General features: G+C 44.2%; 1 protein-coding gene and 1 long non-coding RNA gene across 2 annotated transcripts; one reads left to right on the plus strand and one right to left on the minus strand.

Annotated features, from left to right (window-relative positions):
- Positions 1–707: 707 nt before the first annotated feature.
- On the minus strand, positions 708–20,512 carry slc20a1b (solute carrier family 20 member 1b). The gene is made up of 11 exons (XM_042059694.1): positions 20,200–20,512; positions 18,018–18,762; positions 17,575–17,715; positions 17,033–17,118; positions 16,480–16,576; positions 9,485–9,604; positions 5,504–5,713; positions 4,359–4,923; positions 4,029–4,214; positions 2,594–2,678; positions 708–2,275 (listed from the first exon to the last, which is right to left on the minus strand). Exons 2-11 carry the CDS (start codon positions 18,361–18,363, stop codon positions 2,111–2,113), a joined length of 2,001 nt encoding a protein of 666 aa, XP_041915628.1. The 5' UTR covers positions 18,364–18,762; positions 20,200–20,512; the 3' UTR covers positions 708–2,110.
- On the plus strand, positions 3,752–14,664 carry LOC121680404. Its single transcript, XR_006021687.1, has 3 exons — positions 3,752–4,008; positions 10,456–10,465; positions 14,655–14,664. It is a non-coding gene; the product is annotated as an uncharacterized LOC121680404 (long non-coding RNA).
- Positions 20,513–22,121: the final 1,609 nt, after the last annotated feature.

Consider the following 22,121-nt stretch of genomic DNA (forward strand, 5'->3'; position numbering starts at 1 on the left):
AACAGAGTAAACAAGCATGTGTTCATGCATGCGTGCAAGCATGTCGGTCTGTGTGTGTGTGTGTGTGTACAGTATATGTGAGTGCATGCGTGTAAACACCTCTGCGTGTGTATGCTTGTGTTTTGAATGTGTTCCACTGAGAATAGCAAAGAGCTTTGTCAGTTGTTTTTTTTTCCTTCTCTTTTCCAAGCGCAGAAGCTGCAATGCAGCAGGGCTACTAGAAGGCCGAGCAGAGCTGATGTACATTACACTGTCTTCACAACGTGTCAGACACAGTCAAGTTTTACAGGAAATTAAAACAAACAAAGAGAATGGTTTAAGAATTAAAAAATATTTATACAATATGTATATGGTGTTCCAGCATTGATCTCTTCCCTCTACTTTCATAAGTATGTTTCAAGATTTTCAAATATGTTTTGGTAAACTGATATACAAATTTAGACAGGTGGGGGTAGCCAGCAGTCTTTCTGTGCCACTGCAGTAAGTTCTCAATACTGTGTTATTCTCCAGATCTACTGAGGTTTCTGTTGGTGTATCATAACATCTTAGGCAAGCCAAACTGGAGGCAAGTAGGAGAAAACAGAATAATCTCTTATCCCCTCCACTAATGCAGAGATGAGGGATCGAGAAAGAATCTATACAACCATCACAGCATTAGAATGGTAATACGAGAGGTCCAGTATCCTAGTAACATTCTGTTCTTATTGAAAACTGCGTTATGGCAACAGAAAGAAAAAAAAAAAAAAAGAAAAAAAAAAACACAAACACACACACACAAAAAGACCTAATCCTGCCCACCCAAGTTTAAGTGCTCGCACACACACACACGCACAAAGCCAAACTGTGCGGTTAAGCCTTACTAGACTATAGCATGACTAGCAAGTTTCTACCTTAGGCTTTTAGTAATGGTGGGTTAAATTTGGTTAAATGATTTGAAGATATACTTCAGAGTAACAAGCTCTTTTACAAGTATCTTGCTGCTTTAGATGCATCGATTACAGTAATTAAAAGCGTTTTTCTTTGCATTGTCTTTACATTTTTATTTAAACTTGCATGTAAAGTATTACTGAATAACAAGATGGATACCATTCCCAGTGGGAGACTGGTAGAGAGGTCTAGGTCTAGAGCTGTTGCATTGTAGTGTTATCAGATGAACAAGATCAGCTCAGTCACAGAGAAACAAAATGGTCTGGTCTCTCCAGAACCTGTGCGACCCTCGACAGTACGGTCGTTGCAACCCAAACTTCTTCTAGATGTGCAGTGCTGGTTTCCTCTTAAGAGGAATCTTTCTACACAGACCCAATGAGACTCTTCTGCTAGACTTGGCTCGTAGAACCTCCTACCACCACCACCACCCACACACACACACACGCACAAACAAACAAACAAACAAACAGCACTGTGTTGCGCTCCACTGTACTTAAAAAGCCCAGTTGCTGTAAACTACCTCGTTTTGTTTTTTTTGAGAAACCCAAATACTGCTCACCTATGCCTCTGGGCCAATGTGTGTCTCCATCAGTGAAGGCTAATACTGCATTGAAATTGTTCATGTGGTTGTCAAACTTGTAGAACAGTAAAAAAAAAAAAAAAAAAAAAAAAAAAAAAAGAAAAGGAAAATGAGGGAAAAAAAAATATGTACATAATTACAATATAAAAATGAATCAATTGTCTTCCTTTTTTGTTTTGTAAAGATTAGCTATGTACAATGAATGGGCATTAAGATGGCAACGATAGAGCAAAGTCTACAGAAAGATGGCAAAAGAAAAGAAACAGAAAGCTGAAAAAGAGCGGTTCCCATGGCGCGTCAGCCCTGGCGGGTGAACTGAGCGTGCTCAGAACTGCCGACTGTGTGCCAACCGGGAATGCTGCAGCCAGGAACCCCAGGGGCTCCGTCAAAAGGGTTTTCTTTATTTTTTTTACCCCGTTTGTTTTTTTTCCCCTCCCTCCTCAATTACTCTCTCCAAAATATATAATGGGGGGAATAATGGAAGCAGCACTAAGCTTGCCTCACTCCACTCCATGCCACTCCTCCTTTTTCTCTGCACCTCACTCCACACTCCCTCACTGTGGGTGGCTTGGTCCCCCTCTTCTCTCCTCCTCTGATGGGGTATTAGGAGGAAGGAAGGATGACGTAGGTGAAGAGGGCCATAATGGCAGCACTGATGAGACCGGAGATGGGCACCGTCACAAACCACGCCATGAAGATGTTGCGGAACAGACGCCAGTCTACCGCTTTGCGTGAGCGAAGCCAGCCGACTGCCACCACAGATCCCACCTGATACACAAACAGATTACCATTTAAAAATCGTACAAGCTAAAGATACCGAGTCAAGTTCCAATTAAAATTAATCATTGTATGTCAAAACGTTTCACTTAACTTGCTCTGGTGTGCATACACACTTAAGCGTACCGCATACATGTATATTATGTCAGCGTTTCCCCTTTACCTGTACCGCTACGCTTTAATTTTTGCTGCTACTCTTCAGACATGTCAATTTGCCTTCATGCTCATATACCCATTATGCTTTAATTTGTTTGTGGGGTAAACACTGTATGCATAATCATCTCTCATATATTATACATCATATATTACCTTGCAGTGAGTAGTGGAAACAGGCAGACCGATGTTGGAGGCAACAACCACAGTGACGGCTGAAGCAAGCTCAATACTGAAACCACTGCGAAAAGAACAGAAAAGTAAGCATTAGAGTAGGGCTCAGCCAACCAGTCTTTGTGTGCGCGTGTCTTGAGTGAGATTAAGGTGCCGTTTACACCACGCCGTTTTTTGTGAAACCGGTGAGGTTTTGTTAACGGTTACGCCTTGCGTGTACACAACGCCGGCAGTTTAGGAGACTGAAACCGATAGCTTTTGAAACCGGCTTCCGAAGTGGGAACTTTTGAAACCGCCGGCTAACTTTCGCCGTGTAGACGCCTGTAGGTGCAAAGCCGGCAACTTTATGACTACATAGCCCCACCTCCCAACTCAGCCACGGCACTCAACCGGACATGCTGCTTGTCAAAACAAACCAAACCATTTATTTATCATATTAAAATGTTTTTTCCCCCCCCGGTCAGGAGTTATGTGCACAATGTAGCCCATCAGCCTTTAGTGGCTGTGAAGTTAGAAGCACACGTTAGCTTAACTTAGTTCAACATTAGCTTACTGCATGTTAGTGTTTTCTCCAGTGGTACTCAGACCTAATGCAATGCGTAGGCTAAGCATTTGAAATTTCACATAGCAGTCACATACCTTGAAAATTAACTTTATTAGTTTAACAGTTGAATTGAAAACCAAATTGTCTGTAGTCTCCTTATTTCAGGTGACTGCTTAACCAGAGCCCTTATTAGACATTCTTTGGCTTAAACTGTTTCAACAATGTTTTCTTCTACGCGATTCACACGAAATTATCGTGAAGCTTCTGCACAGTGGCGCCATCGACTGGTCTGGCATATGCACTACAGCATTTAGCCGGTGTACACGCAAGGTTTTTTCTTGCCGGTGTCGTTAAAGGTGTGAAAGCGGCAAGAGAAAATTAACCCGGCGGTTTTGTGTAAACGGCCCCTAAAAAGGACCTTTAGACAGAAGATAATCTTATGAAGGCGTGAGGTCTGTGGCCACGATGTGAAGAGGTGACTGGTGCACTTCACACATATTTGTGAGTCAGAGACAGACACAAAGAGGGATGTGTCCCGAGCACCTGGATGCGATGCCTGGCCAAGTTTCTCCACCAATGGCCTGCGAGTGCATCAAACATCGCACCTTCTCAACACACATGCAAAGCCTGCTGCTCATGGTCTAGGTTCTGAGAAAATGTGGTGCGACGTTGACTCTGCGTGTGAGTGTGGGCACACGAGTGTGTTAGCACCAGCCACAAGCTGGTGAAATATGAAAGTGACTGGTAGACTACAGACACAAAACAATTATTTACTAGGATTTACTGGTGGGTTTGACCCATTTGTCTCCCAGTGACTAGTAGATGTCTTAAAAAGTTCATTTCCAACCCTTGTGTGTGTGTGTGTGGGTGTACCTAGAGGGGGTGATTGGGGTGAGGTCTTTGCCCATGGTCTGGATGACCCGTCGTCCCCACACCCAGAGTCCAAAGCAGATGCCCACTCCTCCGTACAGCAGCAGCCAAATGGGGGTGGGGTTGTTGGACACCACCGAGCCGCTCTCATACACCAGCCACAGCGCTACCAGAGGACCGATTGCATTACTGCAGGCAGAACAGAAGCAGAGTTACTCAAGAGGATCAAACAGACTTCCATTGAATAAACAACAATAGCTACACATAACCAACTAAGTGGAGTGCAGGGATTATAATCGTTTCCCCCTCTCCCTCTCTCTCACACAGACACACCTGACGTCATTGCCTCCATGTGCGAAGGAGCCGAAGCAGGCGGTGAGGATCTGCAGGAACTGGAAGAGCGTGGAAACTTCGGGTCGGTCGGCCTCTGGCTCCTCCAGCGAGCTGTGGCTGCTGCCGGCGTCCTCCTCCTCCTCGGGCAGTGTGAGCGCCACATCACCCTCGCTCAGCTCCTCGAGCGGTGCGCCGTGCTCCGCTACCGCGTTGCAGTAGCTCGTGTAGCTGTCCATGCGCACGCGCTTGCGCTCCTGGCCTGCGCCGGGCTTGTCGCCGATCTCGTCGCCGGCGCCCACGGACCTGAACTCGGACTCGCGGGGCTTGAACTCGCTGTGCATGCCGATGATGGTCATGGTGTAGGAAGTGTAGCTGTTGTTGCGGCGGATAGGCCTCTCACCAGCCTCGCCCATGCAGTCGCCCACCTTAGCCAGGTGTAGCTTGTGCAGCAGGTCCTTGTAGAGGCCAGAGTCCTTGTGCACTGTGTGATACTGGCTGTAGCCATTGCTGGGGATGTGAGTCGGACCAGAGCTATTGTTGAACTGGACGTGAACCGTCTTTTGGACTGAGGGGGGAGAACACAAGAGGAGAGGAGGAAATTTAGTTTTTGAATGCTGCGTTTCATTTCTGAAATCTTCAGTTACTACATATATATGTGGCAAGACTTCATAAAGTAGTATGCATAGCATCGAGAAATGTAACGATTTATTCAGATAATCATTCTTCCAAGAAATACATTTCCTATCAGAATGGTTGCCAAGCAACTTCGAGACGCAGCTACTCTAACTTTTGTATCGGGTTGTGGTAGCGCAGTAATATAGAGCGAAATGCGGTCATGGTGTATGTTTGTGCTGGATTTTACAGCAGCATCGAACGCAATTCAGCCAATCATAATCAAGGACCGGAACTATCCGTTTTAGAATAAGGTTTTTACTCTCCCTTTACATTTTAGGAACATAATGGCACAACACCTTACAACAAGGCTAAGTTTGATTTGAACCTTTAAGTGTGTACTTTGTGGTGATTCATAAGGAAAAGCCTGCTTTGAATCTCTGATTTTCAGAAATGGCCAGCTATGATCTAAAGCAAGTTGCAGACGTTTGTAGCATACACTCTTTAGGGGAGCAACTCCTGACAGAACTCACCGTTGTTGGTGTTGGTCTCCACATCCTTATCTTTGTAGTCGGGGTCGTCCGAGTCTCCGATGTTGAAGGTGACACGACGCTCCTCAGCCGGGGGTGGGGCCTGAACAGGGGTGGCGGGCTCCTCTGGCACAGCCTTCAGGATGGGGCACGTGGCCAACTCACGCTTCTCCATTAGGGGACTCTCAGATGGGCTGGAGGACTTGTTCTCCCCTGAGAGAGCGAGAGAGAGCGAGCGAGCGAGAGAGAGGTTATGGGGAGATGCAACACAAGAGAGCAAGGAAAGGAAAGAATGAAAGAAGAAAGAGAAATAGGGAGAAAGAAAATGAGGTAAGTACATAATCTGATACGGACACAGACAGACATGTCCAAACAAAAGGGGCTTTTGCCTAATCAAAACCATGGAAGTCACCCTGGTCAAATTCCACAGCGATAAGAAGCTCTAATTAGACGGCTCATGTTTGTCAAACAAAAAGACGTATGGAGCCCAAAAGGAGAACGACTGATTCCAGTTGAAAGGGTAACAGCTGCTCATGTGGCATGAGTGCCATGAGTAAGCAGATTTGTAACAGGAGACAGAGCGAGAGACCGGTAAGAGGCTCTCTGGCCAGGCTTCAGACAGGCCTTGTGACTAAAAAAAAAAAAAAAAGCAACTATTAAAGAAAAGAATAAGTCTTAGAATGGCTCTATGCTTATTATTATAACCACAGAAAATGTGTAAATGTTAGGAAGAAAAACACAAGACCCTTACAAAACACATAAGGCATGGAAGACTGGCAAGTTCAAAAAGCCCTTCACTGAAAACCAACATCCAGCAGCATAGATTTCAACTGCGGAGCAGGAATCCCTACAGATATAGTTCAAATAGAGATGAAGGCAGTCAACTTCTCCTATTCCACATACAAACGCACAAGCCACCGAGTGCCCTGAAACTAAAACCAAAGCAATGGCGTCTTAAAGTCACACACTGTCTCTCTAAACGCCCACACACACACACACACACACACACACAAACACCCACATCTGGGGCAAGCATGGGCAGACGGGTCAGATAAAGTCAAGGGTCAAAGGCTAAAGGAACCACTTGAGGCATCTTGTCTAAGGTTCGTCTAGGTTCTCTTAGGACTGTGGCCTCAACCCTTGTCTCGGATCACTGCAAGCTCTCCATCTACCCAGTCAACACCTTAAGCGCACTCAGGCTATTCCAGTCCTGGCGGCTGAGGCCAATTACTGGATCACCGTGACCCAATTTGAGGTAAATGAACGTAAAAGGCCCAGACACTACGCCAAGCGTCATATGACCCAGCAATTCCAATGCAGCCTCTCCTCACGCGGGGTGACTTTGTATAATCGTAGACAATATAACCAACGTACAAATTCATGCTTCTGAAATAATACAGGGATGCCCTATAACAGTTCTATGCACCTTAAACCAGGACGTCAAGGTAAAAAAAAAACACACACTATATTATACAAAAAAAAAAAAAATCAATCATGACTCTACTCTGTACAATATATACGTTTTCTAATGTGCATTGACTACAAATCTAGACTACATCATGCATGATTCCAGAGACCAGCCTGAGGATTACCCCTTTAGATCTCAACACTTCATCAGAACAATTAGGTATGATGACAGCAGAAGCCAGATTATTTCCTGTTCCTGTTCAGAGCCAGAGGCAGATTTGGATTCCCATGACCGTCCAGAGGGACTGCCAGCCAGGGTGGACAGGTGGACCCTTGGCCTGACGGCGTCAGCCTGGCAAGGCACTGTACACGCAGCTGACTGACCTGAACGCCCAACTCAGCCCAGCCCACACCTCAACTCGCCTGCCTCATGCGTTTGATCAGTGGGAACCTTAAGTTTTAAATCCAGGATTTAGGTGAACCATGTGACACCGTAGTTGGAGCACAAGCAAGAGCAGCTTGGGCATCTTTTTTTTTATAAAAAGTTCTGGCAACGGCTGCTACTTTGAGCGACGTTGAGCCACTCTGCGGTTTCTAGCCACTTAGCGGAGTTGTCTTAAATCAACCTCACGGCTGCACTCTCCTGACTAACTGGCCATGTGACCAAAGGACGGGCAGATGAAAGGCAGGCGGCACAGCACAAGACAGTTACATCTGCTGACTCACATTGGTCTGCTAATGCAGTTTACAACTCAACCTTTTTTTTCCAAACAGGGTTTGCTATGCAGTCCTCATCATCAGAGCTTAGTAATTGGGGAGAAAAATAATAATAAATAAATAAAAAATCTTTTACACTTCCAAGCCACATGCACATGCTGCAGCCAGGGCTTGACATTAAAGGTTGCCTGGTTGCCCTTGGATACCAAATTGTTACAACTGGCAACCAGATTAGATTGGCTTTGGAAACCAAAACCTCATGCCTGGTTGCCAAGCTAGCAACCACTTTTTAAAAGTTAACGTTGAGCCCTGACGACGACGCCAGTGGCAGGGCAGGTGCAGTTCAGCGGACATGCAAATCAGCTTCTGAGGAGCTCTGCCCGTCTAAAAATAGCTCCCGTAGATCCAGCTACTCAGCTGGACCTAGATCACAACTACAGATGAAAAAGTGCTTTCGAGAACAAGGGTGATTCTGAACTGCACATTTCACCCCCTACAATGATAAGGTTCTATCTGACATTTTTGCCAAAATTTGAGTTATTGACATTCTTATTCTGTGACACCTTAAAAAGATGAGATGAGGCGTTTCTTGTAGTTGTATGCATTTTTAGGACATTGGATCTAAAAGACGTTTGTTTCGCTCAACAGTATGACTATATGGAATTCTAAAACGCTTGAAACACAATATCTCAACTACTCCGAACGTAGATAGAACCTTATAATTCTGAGGGGACGAAATCAAAATCAAAACAGGGTGAGTGTCTCTGTGCAGTAAGAAAGATAAGCAAGTTGTTCACAACTCAAGTGTGTTTGAGATCTGACCTTTGTGAATGTTACGTCAGCCTCTAAAGACTGAACACAGGTGTTCTAAAATGACTTTGGACACAAATGCTTCTGGGCACACATGTACAAGTTACTGAAACATATATCTGCATCTGGGCGGATTAAGGAAGGAAGGATTAAGAAAGCAATGTGGTTTTTGTGGATGTTTGAGTTTAAAAGATCTTAATGTGAAGTGTAGCTTAAAAAAAAAAAAAAAAAAAAAAAATTATATATTTTTAAAAAAAAAAAAATTTTTTTAAGCTACACTTCACATTAAGATCTTAGGGCTGTCAAATAAATATATAATATATATATATAAAAGCTGTCAAAATAACTGATTCATTTTGATTAATTAATTTGAGAAAAAAATAACTGATTAAAACAAATAACGCAGATTAATCGATTCCGTATGACCTTTGACCCCGAGCCGTTGTAGTCAGTGACCATTAGACTGTAAAAAGAAGGAGAGAAGAAAATGTGCTGCCTAGATCATTGATTGGAACATTTACTTTTAAAAAACGGCCTGATGGTGTTGATTAAAATAAAGTCCTCTGCAATGTCTGCAGCAAGGAATTAGCATATCACTGGAGTTCATCAACTCTAAAGTCGCACATCAATGCAAAGAAATAGTGTTGACATTGAGGGGAGTGTTAATTTATTTTCATTGTGTCCCCTAGGTTATATCTGTGGCTTGAAATACCTTGTCTATGGAAAAATAACTTCCCGAAGCACTTTTGAATTTATGTCCTCAGCATATTAGGTCATATCATAGATTATTATGGCCATTATTAAAATAATAATACAAGAGTTTCTGAACTTTAAATCTGATTATTCAATGATGCAAATATTATATATGTAATTAATTTAGATTAATCACAGAGTACGTAATTAATTAGATAATTTTTTTTTTAATCGATTGACAGCCCTAACACACACACACACACACACACACACACACACACACAGACACAGTACACTATAGACTATAAAAAACACCTGTGTATGGAGAGCAATGTGCGGAATTCAGAGGGTACTTACGGTCAATCTTCTTTCTGAGGCGAGGACAAACAACGAACCAGACGAAGAGGGCCGTCAGGATGGCGAACCCGATGGAGATGAGCAGCGTGCCCCACCATGGAATCTTATCGAAGCCCAGCACTGTGGACCCAACGATTGGATGACAGGAGGGGGGGATGAACGTGGGGAAGGGGGAGAGAGAGGGAGAGGAAAGAGAGAAGGTGCTTTTGAGAAAAGACGGCAGCAAGCGCTACCATTCCCTCACCCCAATCCAGACAGACAGACTCAAAACAGACACAAACAAGCCAGCAAAAACAAAAAACAAACAAGAGTGCGCAAACAGGGGACATCTGGAGCTTCGGCTATTATTAGTCAAACTGGTCCGCTGGTCTGACAGTGGAGCAGACGCGGTCTGCTCAGGACCTGACATCACACTGGCTAGACCACAGAAGGGAAAAGGGTGGGGGAAATATATAAAAAAAAAAAAAAAAAAAAAAAAAAAAAAGACATAAAAAAAAGTAAAAGGGTAAAAAAAAGGGCATGCCATTCAACCGTCTGCTCCTGAGGGGGAGGGGGTAGTGTGGGCCTCATGAAAATTGTTGATCCAGAAATCCAAGTACTGTATAAGCAGGATGGCATGGGAGCCTCGTCATGTGTTATGGAAAATGCAACACTCTAGCGTTACATCAAACCCTTTCCTTACTTATGAAAAACCGCCTGGGAGGGTAAAGGGAAAGGCTGACACCACGGTCCTGGCCTTCACCCGGCCACAGTGGCCCTGGACTGGGTGGGCAGGCCACAGCAGAAGGGGAGGGAAAGAGGGAGGAGGGGGGGGGGGGGTATGGCCGCACGAGGGTGGCGAATGCCCCATCCGAGTGCAGTATGCACCGCATGTGTCTCATCTGGGCTCTTGCGCAACAGCACCCTGCAGACCGTCACAAATTGGGGGTGGGGGTGGGTTGGGGGGGTCCAGCGCAAACAACGTGGGAGAGAAATATCGCAGTGACCCAACTTGCCCGCCTGCATTTCCGTGCTGGACATTTCACCACTGCACATGGTCACCAAGGACCTGTAGGAGGAACCGCACTGGCTGAGGAGGCGCGGCGGAGTGTGTGCCAAGCTGTGGTGGCGGCGGCAGTGGAGAGGGGGATGTGACCAGCATGTGGAGGAGAATGGATGAGGGGGCTGCCTGGCCAGATGGCAGCCATTACAAATACACCCACTCACCCAGGTCTTATGATTCACAATACTTTGGTCACGACTAAATAATAAACCAAATAAAACACTCCAACTCAATAGGGATAAAGACTAGAGTGAAAAATAAAAACCCCAAAAGACAAAACCCTCAGTAATAGAAGTATGCGTGCGTGTCCCTGTCTGCCTATGTTTGTGAATGTGTGTGTGTGTGTGTGTGTAAAAGTGCGTGAGTGATATTTGCTGAAGGGCATAGTATGCCGGGACCGGTATCTTCCCCCTCCCTCCCCTCCAGCGCTGATTCACACACGGGCGGCCTCACATGCCTTTGCAGCAGACTGCGGTAAGACAGCACGCAGGAAAAAGTGTATACTGCTGTTATGCAACACAAATTATCAGTTAGGAGAGCTTGATGAGGAGAGCAAATAGTCAACAAGACAGAGAGAAGGGAGGTGCACGTGGTGAAAGAGAAATGATAGAGATGAGAAAGTGAGAGCAAAAAAAAGAGGACATAGCTAAAGAGAGAGCCAGAGCTAAGAGTCAGAGAGGGAGATAAAAGCTAGCCTCTGTGATGATACTTCAGACTTTTCATGTGTATAGCAGACGGTTGCTGCTATACACAACTACCATCATTATGGCTCCCACACACAGTTGCGTTCCGTCAACGCATGCCAGTGGGTGTTCCCGACGGTAGCTATGCAAATTACTTGAAGTATAACCGTAACTTGATTGGCTGGTGCCTTCTGTTGTTGTTAGTCGGTGCAGCAAAAGTTTAACGGACGGGAGATGGACCGACAATTCAGTTCGGCAACGGATGACGTAAGCGCATGTAAAGTGGATAGGATACGTCTCCAGCACTGCACCGCACACAACTGTGTGGCAGCCGTTACCATCTAGTTTCCAAGGTGTGTGCAGATAAAGATAGATCGATAGATAGAGAAAGATAGATAGATAGATAATAGATAGGACACTTTATTCATCCCGAGGGATATTTTAATAATTTAAACATTTTAGCTAGCTAGCAGCTGGCTGAGTTTGTGTAATTTCCTGAAGTGGAAAGACGAGTGTGAAAAAGATCCACATGTTGCGACTCTCGCTGGTAACTGTTAACTTCTCCAAAAATTCACAACTAACAAAACAGCCATCCGAACTGCAACTCTTGCTTGCTCCGGTTTCCGCTTTGGCGCACTCAGCTGAAAAAAAAAATAGAGTGGTGCACAACCTGGCCAAAATCCTGGTGCGATCGACGTCATTTTGACGTCACATTGTCGAGTATGTAAGAAGCGACACAGACAGAGACAGAGACAGAGACAGAGACAGAGACAGAGACAGAGACAGAGAGAGAGAGAGACAGAGAGAGAGAGAGAGAGAGAGAGAGAGAGAGAGAGAGAGAGAATAAATGGAAACAGATATGCAGAGAGAGAGGAAGGGAGAAGGCGAGGACAGCTGAGTTGTTCGCCATCACCATATCAGTGAGACTTCAGGACAGTGTGAGACAGGTGTTGCTTGGGGTGGGTCTCATTTTTGGTGTCCTAAGAGCCCCACGGCTAAAATAAGCCACATCAACCTTCCTCGAGTCCATTTATTCAGAGGGGTGCTGAAAGCGAGAGTGGTGGAGTGGAAAGGGAGGCGGATAGGGCAGCACAATTAATTGATTTTTAATTGAAATCGCAAGTTGAACAAATGCAATTACCTAATAGCAACGGCTGCAATTAAAGCAGTTCACAACTCTGTCCCAATGGCTAATCTTGACAGGAATATGAAAATCATAAAAGAGACATGCTCTTTGTGTGACAAACCATGAAGCTCACCTAAGCATGCTGACCAATCAGAAGTGGTTTAACTTGGAAGTTAAATTTTGAATATCGAACTGAGGCTCGACTTACAAAAATCATATCACAAATGAAATCGCATTTTGATATTTTCCCCTAATTGTGCATAAAGTCTTAGAGGTGGACAGAATGGCTAGGCTAAGACTCGGGATGTTTTGGCCCATTTATGCATGTGGGGACAATCTAAAACCACCCCTCAAGCCCAAAAAAAAAACCGACAACAAACCACTGCATTGACGCCAGCTGACTAAACTCCCTCAGCAAAAAAAAAAAAACCTCCCACACTCGCACAAAAGTGGCAAGGCCATTCGTGCATGCAAGCGCGCCACGTTGGGTACAAGCATGGGCGTGGCGCCATACCCACTTCCTCTCCCTTCAGCGTGGCCTCCCCATTGGCCAATATTACAAAAACAAGGGTGTCTGTGTGTAGGGGTGGTGTTTTTTCCGCCAGGAAGGGATCATCCCGCGTGCCTGTGGCATAGCGATGACTGTCTCTGACTCAACACGGGGTAGGCGAGGCGCGGCACACTATGAGTTTCCTCCCCTTTCTCTTTTTTCCCCCCACCCCTCTCCTTCCATTCTTTCCTCCCTTTCATGGAGCCAATCTGTCATTTCCATCTGGAAATTTTCCATTGTGGACTTCCTGTGCTGGCTGGTTGTCTGTTCTGTTTGCACGAGTGGGTCAACAGGCAATAACTGGCTTTGGAAAAAAAAAACAAAAAAAAAAAAAAAACAAACAGACACACCTGAGACACAAATGAGAAAGCCTAGAACCATTGTGCATCATAAAATGTTAGTTTACTTTAGTGTTTAACGGATGACAAACAAGGGCCATGATGTTCTAGCCATTTCAAGTACCACACACCCATCAACTGGTTACTTATTGCCAAGGAGTTTATTTGGCAAGACTTGTGGCATTATTGCTGGCTATAGTCTAGTTGTCGATGCACCACTAAAACAATACATATAAATAACCCTCTTCCTTTCTGCCGTTTTAACGGGTCATATAAAGTCAATTTTGCACAACTTGGGTTTCCCCAAAGTCAACAAAGTCATTCAGACAGCACAGGTCAATCATCTGCCCCCACCCCAGACCAGCCCAACAGTTTGTTTTTGATCGCCAGGCAACCAATGCCCCCCGTCGTCTGTTTTCCAAAGAGGAATCAGACCAGAAAATTTGCATTCCAGCACAGAGACAATGTCTGGTGGGGGGGGGGGGGGGGTTGGGCAGTTTGGGGGTGTTGGAGGGAGTGGCTGTCAGCCACTTGAATACCATAAGCTCCTCATGACTGAAGCAGCCACTTGGAAAACTACCCACTACTGACTGAAAAGATTAAACACTATCGTAATTTTTATATACTTAAAAAAAATAATAATAAAAAAAAAAAACCTTCAGTGTACATGTTCTCATTGGGGGAGTGTTTGGGATGGGGTGGGGGTTGCAGGGGAGTTTAGCCTGTCCGGTGTGTCAAAGCGCTGACACCAGATTGTGGTGATAAAGGGTAATGTGACTCCGGCTTTCTGTGGCCTGCATAGAGTGAACTGGGGGTGCGCGTGTGCGTGGGTTGGGAGGTGGTAGCAGAAGCTTCCAGGCATGCTAGTAGCGAACACTGAATGACTTGTTAGGTAGCTAGAGCCTGTGCTATAACTGGGCCTGTGTGGAAGCGTGTGACACAGGGCCACATGATTTACAATCCGCTGAGTGTCCCTGAGCTGCCCGAGTCCTCGCTCTGTGTGTGTGTGTGGCAGGGTTACGTATAACACCACAGAGCTGCTGACTTGAACATGTCAATCCAGTGCAGAGACGTGTTCACACCCCTATGCACCTCGCAGGCCAGCCTGCTGAGGCACAGGGCCATACTGGGTTAACTGTAAGCAGGAATGTGACACAGGATCCCTCAGTTCTTCCTCACACGCCTGTTAGATAAAACTAGAACAAGGAGTACTGAACTGAAAGGGAAGGGAGTGGGGGTGCGTGGGGCACCTCTTTTCACAAATCCCACCTCATCTCACCGCGGTCTTCAACTTCTAACTAGTTCAAGACACACCCCCAGTTTTATAGGCCGTCAAAAAGGGAGGGGGCGCAATGGTAAGACACACAATCTAGCGCCGGTGTTTATGAAAAACAAACAGCTGAACATGAGACATATAACCTTATTTATCAGTGTGTGTGTGTGTGTGTGGGGGGGGGGGGGGATTACATAACTAGAAGAGGGAGTTGCTCTATACCTGAATGAACTGGTTGGGAAGAGGAGCTAAAAGAACTCCTTCAATGGATTAAGAAGTAGTAATCTGGTAGCACCTGACCTGGGGAAGCAGCAGTTTAAAGAGGCCAAAGGTCAAGATAATCCACCCCTTTAATCTCTTTCTGTCACTAGCAGCAATGTGGGTCTCAGACAGTGTGCGTATGTGATATATACGAGATGATGAGCATCACTTGTCTGAATGTGTGTGTTGCTGCTGGGCTTAGCTTCTTACACTAGGTCAGCTCCCTCAACCATGTGTGTGTGTGTGTGTGTGTGTGTGTGTTGAAGACAGAGTGTAGCATAGTTTTTTTTTTATATGGGTGCACTCTGGTCATCCTCTGTTGTGAGTGGTACTTACATTTCTGTTTATTGTCCGTGTCTAACTGTTAAAAATGTTAACGGCCTTTAACCCTCAGGAACAAAACACTGAATTGCAGGGATATTTTACAGGAAAGGTCTACCTCCCAACTTGAGTCATTAGGATAGGTCAGGGAAAGGCAGATCATACTTGGATAAGACAACTGGGTGGGTCACAAAAACTTTAAAAACAAGTATCAACTTGACTGGAGCACAAGATAAGGATGACTAGGATTTTATCCCATGATGGCCTAATTACCGCCAAATTCCAGAACGTTCCAGAACAAAAGGTGAAATCAACAAAGAGCCTGTCTAATGTCTGGGGCACGCCAACGTCTGTTCAGAGGGGATAATTAAATTTCAGCACAGAGGTCTAAATCCTCTATATGTCTGATTGCTGAACAGTATTTCACTGAAGTAGTCTTCCCGTAAATACAAAACCTAGTGGCTCGGGCTAGTTCCTATTCATCTTATATAGACGGAACTGTAACTGTAACCCGCAAATACATTTCCACCACCATTTGCCAGTTTAAAGCAATGACTCATGCCCAAGGCCATGTTTAATAGACCGGTTTGTTCTGTACAGATGCACAACTACTCCAAATCCTTATTTGTTCCAGAGGGCCTCTGTGCCTGTGCTGTGTGTGAGTGTGTGTATATGAATAAGACAGGAGGTGTGTGAAAATGCAAGTAATGTGTGTGCGCACACACACTCAAAAAGTGTGTATCTGGTCATACTCTGGCCTGTAGCCTTCACTTAATGGCCAGGGCCAAGAGACTCCGTGATTTGTTGATCCCTGTAGGTAGAAGAACAAAAAAGGAGCAAAAATTGCTCATTTAATGGGGGTTCAAAATGTGGATTGATTTTTTTTTTTTTTTTTTTTTTAAAATAAGGAACAAAGAAATGTACCATTTGAGCACACAGAAAAAAAAATTGTGCTTGCAGTTTTCAAAATTTACCACGACTAGGGTAGAGGACTCGTTTCACAAAACTGACAACCTCATTTCATTTCCCCTCCCCTTGTCAATAATTTTCTCCAGTGCTGGACAAGGACCGAGTGAGGATCAAAACAAGTAGGAAGATGGAAAAGACAGACAGAAGAAACCACAGTGCAAAGTCCACCATCATCAACAACAACATTGAGAACATCATGACCCATCAGCTCACTAGAACTCCAGTCACTGTCCATTATCCAGTCCTCCTAAGCACTTACTGCCTTTACTGGGGCTGCCCTGAATGTTGTGGACACACTGGGGTAGGGTGTTGTGGGTTGGGGTTCTCCAGGGAGGTGGTAGCCTTGTTTAACTCACACAGAGAGGCTGACAGACATGCAAGAACATGGGGAGGCGAGGGGGTGGGACAAAGACACAAGACTGTGATACTCACTCGGCGCTCCAGTGAACATGATGGAGAACAGGTTGATACCCATTGTGACCGCGTAGAACACAGGCAGAGCTTTCAGGCCATTGGGCACCGGGTCTTTCTGTGGGGGAGCGAATCAAAGAGAGAGAAGATCAGTATGAAACTAAACGCCAGAGTGACTGGTCAGCTGACTACAGCAGGGTGGAGATGAGTCACGGGAAAGAACAAAAAAGGAAAGAAAAAAAGAAAGGGGTGTGCGTGTTATGCCAGATTACATTGGGCAGTCATGGAGCAATATAAAGAGCATGTGGATAAGTTACACAAAACACAATAAAGAGATATCGAAAGGATAAAAGGTTCAGCTACCCTTCTGCAGGGAACACTGCACCTTTCAGGACTGCTAAAGGAAGGACACTTGAGCAATTACTGTCAGAATATTTCTAACAGTCTAAGAGGAAGTGCATTACATAGGACTGGCATGAGTAGCTGGCAAGAAACTAAGCTCAATATAATGACCCTTCTGTACTTATGGCTGATAAACCCAGAGCTATCGAGTTTGTTAAAGAACTCAGCTTACCTTGTGCAGGATGAACATGCGGACAAAGTAGAAGAGAACGCCCGACATGATACCAGAGAGAAGTGGCGAGAGAAACCAGGAAGCAACTGCATGGACACAAAAGAAAATGAATGTAAATCAGGTTTATAGGCCAAGTATACTTGCGTATGTAAGGAATTTGGTCTCTGCATTTATCCCATCCTTGAATTAGTGACCCACAGAGCACACAGTGAACACACAGTGAGGTGAAGCACACACTAGCCCGGAGCAGTGAGCTGCCTCGCTACATGTACAAGACAAGCTACACGTACATGTAATTGCAGTGTCTCATTTAATTCATATTCTATTTAACCATTTCAAGATTTCGGGAGGCCACACACAATCAACTCTATGCAAATAGTCTACTCAATAAGCAGTTGCCACATACAGTCTTCATATAGAACACCAAGAGGGCTAGACTTTTACTTTAAAACTTGAGATCACAGGCATGCTCTGAAAAAAAAACAAAAAAAAAAACAAAACAAAACAAAAAAAACAAAAAAAACCACAACAAGCAGACTCACCAATACGCAAGAGCTCGATCCATTTGACCCCTACATGACCCCTGGCCACCAATGTGAAGCCGATGGTCGCACCCACAATGCAGTGGGTTCCAGATATGGGCAGCTTGAGAAACGAGGCCATCAACTGCCACACTGCAGAACCTACAAGCACGAGCACAGAGAGAGAGACACGCTCAGCACTGTATGAAATGCCGATAGGAAGTCTGGGTTCACTCAGACACATCCGCGCTCTTCTGTACATGTACTCATGAACTGACGTTCTGTACTAGAAAATATGATAAAATACAACAGCCCTAATGCCGTTCTCAGAGACTATAGTATGGCCAGGTGCATCACATATCCATAAGAGATGTGTAATAACTTCCTGGAACAACAAAACAAAAAGAAAGATGCTACATTTCATTCAGGCTCAATTAAGTATCCAACACAAACTGTTAACTTACCAAACATGGAACTGACAGACCCAGCCATTAGCACGTGTTCAGAGCCGTTGTACATGTTCACGTCGATGATGCCCTTGCGGATCGTCTCGCTGACCTTCGCTCCCAGGAGCACCGAGCCGAGCGTCTCGAACACCGTGGCCAAGATGCAGGCCTGCCTCAAGGTCACGACCCCGGACCCCACAGCGGTGCCGAACGAGTTGGCCACGTCATTGGCACCCACAGAGAAGGCGAGGACGAAGGCAATGATGAAGCCTACTATAAGCAGCCAGAGGTAGCCCTCCACGCCTGCTTGACTGGCCAGTGCCATGGTCACCAGGGCAACTGAGGTGATAGTTGGTGAAACCATTGTGCAAATTTTTTTTTTAAATTTTCTCCTTCAAGATACAAGTATGATGATTTCACAATCTTACAGGGAATGTCTACTAAATTTGGTAGGCAATCTTTTTCCACAGCAGCAAACTGGAATAACTTAGAATTGAGGTACTAGTGTTAGTGATATTTCTTGCTATAGCCCCCAGACCAACCCACACCCTTTCAATACTAGTGCTCAGAAACAGCAAGTAAGAACTGACTTGCTCTTCTAGGAACAGCTACAAGTTAAAGGGAACGAGGTGGAGAGTGGGTGGAGCTATTGCTATCCTCTCAGAAGACTAGTTTTGCTACAATTCGTCTGGCTTCGGTGAATTAAGCAGCCTGTCAGAACGCCCATTGTGATATAGCCACGGTAGGTGAATGAAGGAACATCCTGAAAAGGAAAGGGGACAGAAAACAGAAAAGTTGTTTCCTGGTTATGCAACGACTTCCCACGAGGAGTGTCAAGACACCATGAAGTTCTTAATTTATCACCCTTCCTTTCCTCTAACGTTCAAGTATTTACTCATTCACAATAAACGTCAGTTTAATAAAATAACAAATAATATAACAAAAAACACATTATAAATGGACTTCACGGTGATGTCTTTTGAGCGAAGCAGTATGTACATTACATATTCAGATCAAGTTATCTTTAACTATATTATAACGATTACGTAATGTCTCAATACAAAATCATTCATACGCTAACTCCACTACTCGGAATTTTAGTTTTCAGCTTTTAACCAGCGTTTTGCACATCCCGTATTCATCTTTCGCAAAGGAGGCCACCTCACAAAAGAATAAGGTTTTATGTCGCGTGAAATGTCACAGCTGAACCAGTCATACCTAGCAGCAAGCTAGGTTTTCATTAAGAACGTAAGCCATCTTATATTAACTCTTCCAAATGCTCCCATAGAACGTTACAGACTGTCAGCAACATTGGACATGTCAATAACAATGAGCGTAAAGAACCAATTGGAACACGATTCAGTAAACTTCGGTGGCCAAGTTCGCTTACCATAATGTTAGACGTTGCTTCTTTACATACATTTTACCTTACGACACGGAGGCCATTTTAACCCCACTGGAAATTTTGCCAGCCAATTGTATACACTTCGTGACAGGATATACGACCGTCAGGAGAACGCGCGGCCATACATCGTTGTGACTGAACGCAGAGATAGAATACAACGTATAAGAGCAACTATGTGCTTCTCTATGAATAAGGATCCATCTTGAAAAGCGTGTTCCAAGTCAGCTAACGTTAACCAGGAAGCTAAGGTTAGCCAACTAAAATAAGACGCATACGTTATTTCACTAACGTTAGTGTGACCACTGACAACACTTACCTGTACATTTTAGAGAGCACACGATGCAAAATACACGGCTATGTACGCGAGATTATGGCAAATTTAATCGTGTACTTTTCGTACAGATGATGCGATGATAGCCGGCTGTCTAACACGTGTCGTCATTCATTCAGTTTTTAATGGTGCAACATAAGCTAACAGTTAACGTTAAGGTTAATTCAAGGGAGGCAGGAAGCCCTTTGTAAAAACAAGACAAAGATAGTCAAATGTCAGTGATGCATAACAGTATTTTAGAATACCACCATCAGTAACTATATATAACTTTACGTTGTCTTACAGTATAGTAACATATTCGTTGGTCTGATTTCACAAACTGCTAACGTTAAGCTGCGTAAATTAGCATAGCAGGCTAACATTATTTACTGACAAAGGAGTGGTAGTTCCGACAGCCAAGAGAGAAGGAACTCAGTATTATCCAATAATAGTCTGACATATAATAATGAAACATAAATACTCACCACACACAGCAACAATGAAGTTAAAGATGAAAATCGGCTTTTAACCTTCTTCAAGTCTATGCAGCCCGCCCTAACCACTAGATTTCGGCGCGCGCGGGATGTGGAATCTAAATAGCCTTTGACAGTTAGTAATTTAGTAAATTAATTTCGTATATCTATTTATTTTACTGAGACTATTGAGCTATTTAATTTCCTGATGATTTTTGAAAAACTAACCTTCACTACTAGATATCCGCTGCCTGACTCAAGTCGAGGAGAAACGTACTTTGACGATATCTATGTGAACAGCCCTTGTGTGCGTAGTAGAGTGGGTGAGGGATATGCTTTTTATGGACAAGTCTGGGAGGCGGCAGCTATGACGTGAACCCAGCGTGTAACTCCGCCTTGACCTAGGGGCTGGATATGCTGTGAGAGCGAGTTGAATGAATGGACAATACAAAATCTTGTTTAATTTCAGTGTGCAATGTAACGTAGTTTATTTAAATATATAAAATATATCGATAATGTTCTTACGGAGAACAAAATAATCTGAGTTCACATCAGATCACGCATCATCACTGACATACTTGGGTGCAGCATCACTCTGATTCTGGTAAAATGAAAACTCTACAGTAGGCTAATATCTCCAGATTCTTATTTTGTGATAGGGCTATTTGATCCCATAGACAATGCCAGTAGTTCTTGATTTTTTTTATATATATTGAATTCGTTCCTTGCTTGCTCAGTGGCGGCCACTTACTCAGTGTACAGGCCTTTTACACCCTCTTGTGGTCTTTTTAGTATATTGCCAAGAAATACTCTACTGTATTAGTTAGCCTATATTGTGATACTAACTAAAATTACTTAAATACTGCTGGTATTTAAAATAAGCTACTGAAGCGATATTGTCAGAACTGGGCTTAGACAGTAAATTTGAATAAATCAAAAGTTGATCTTCCAAAAACAACCCAACCTTTCAAGGAACCAGACATCTTTTCATGTAACACCGCCCTATAGAATGTTAACACTAGGCCTACCTTGATTTAACAATAAACACCTCAGAAAACTTTGGTCTTGCAGCAAATGCACAAAAAGAAAAGGCACAAATACTACTTTGTGCAATAAAACAACATTTTCAGCAAATACTGTAGATGTTCCAATTAAAATCATCCTATTTGACCTTATGGAAGTGAAATATGGTGTCCACCCAGTAAGCAAGACCACACTAGATGGGATAAAGCCCTGTAGAACTGCCTGCAGGCTGAATGCATGCTATATATCTGTTACGTCCAAAAAAAAGGGTGGCCACAAATGACTAGGGCAGAATTAGGCAATTAATATCCTAAAGTAATATGCTATTTAATTTCCAAAAGAGATCACTAAAATTCTAAATTCGTCTAAAGTTATGGCCCAGAAATCACCTATGGCTTTAAAGCATTTCAATCCAAAGAACCCTTAGTCCAGTCCCTAATGTCTTGAAACTAACTAATCCACTACCCCCTAGCACAGATTATGTATCCGTCACTGTTTCCCAGTAGTGTACGTACACACCGCCGCCGACTTGAGCTTCAAAAGAGTCAGGAAGTCATTCATTTTCAATGGAAGCCAGCTTCTCTCAGCTGCCAGAAGCGTCAAATCCGTCGGCGTCGCGTTTTGGGCGTTTTGAGCGACTTGAGCGTCAAGCAGAAAGTTGAAAGTCAGTCAACTTTATGGTAATGAGCTATGATCCGGTTCAGCTACCAACGACCAGCAACCAATCGAATAGACGGAAGTATTAAGATAGAACATGATCAAACGTAAAATGCTGTCACGTCAGAGCGGCCAAAGCGTCCAAAGCTTCCCTGGACTTTTTTGACAAGCGTCCCCAGATAGCAAAATTTGACCGGCCCACCTCTGGCCCATTACCTTGCCTCAGGGTTGTGGGAGTGTTGGCCCAGTTCTGG

The sequence above is a fragment of the Alosa sapidissima genome, chromosome 13 (genome assembly GCF_018492685.1).
Source record: "Alosa sapidissima isolate fAloSap1 chromosome 13, fAloSap1.pri, whole genome shotgun sequence".
Classification (NCBI taxonomy): domain Eukaryota; kingdom Metazoa; phylum Chordata; class Actinopteri; order Clupeiformes; family Clupeidae; genus Alosa; species Alosa sapidissima.

What these genes read in the sequence shown, in the direction of transcription:
- slc20a1b (XM_042059694.1), bottom strand. Translation starts at nt 18,363, where the DNA reads ATGGTTTCACCAACTATCACCTCAGTTGCCCTGGTGACCATGGCACTG. An exon ending in CATGTTCACTGGAGCGCCGA is followed by an intron (nt 9,605 to 16,479) that starts GTGAGTATCACA and finishes TTGGGTCCACAG; the next exon opens with TGCTGGGCTTCGATAAGATT. An exon ending in TTTCCACTACTCACTGCAAG is followed by an intron (nt 2,276 to 2,593) that starts GTAATATATGAT and finishes TTTGTGTATCAG; the next exon opens with GTGGGATCTGTGGTGGCAGT.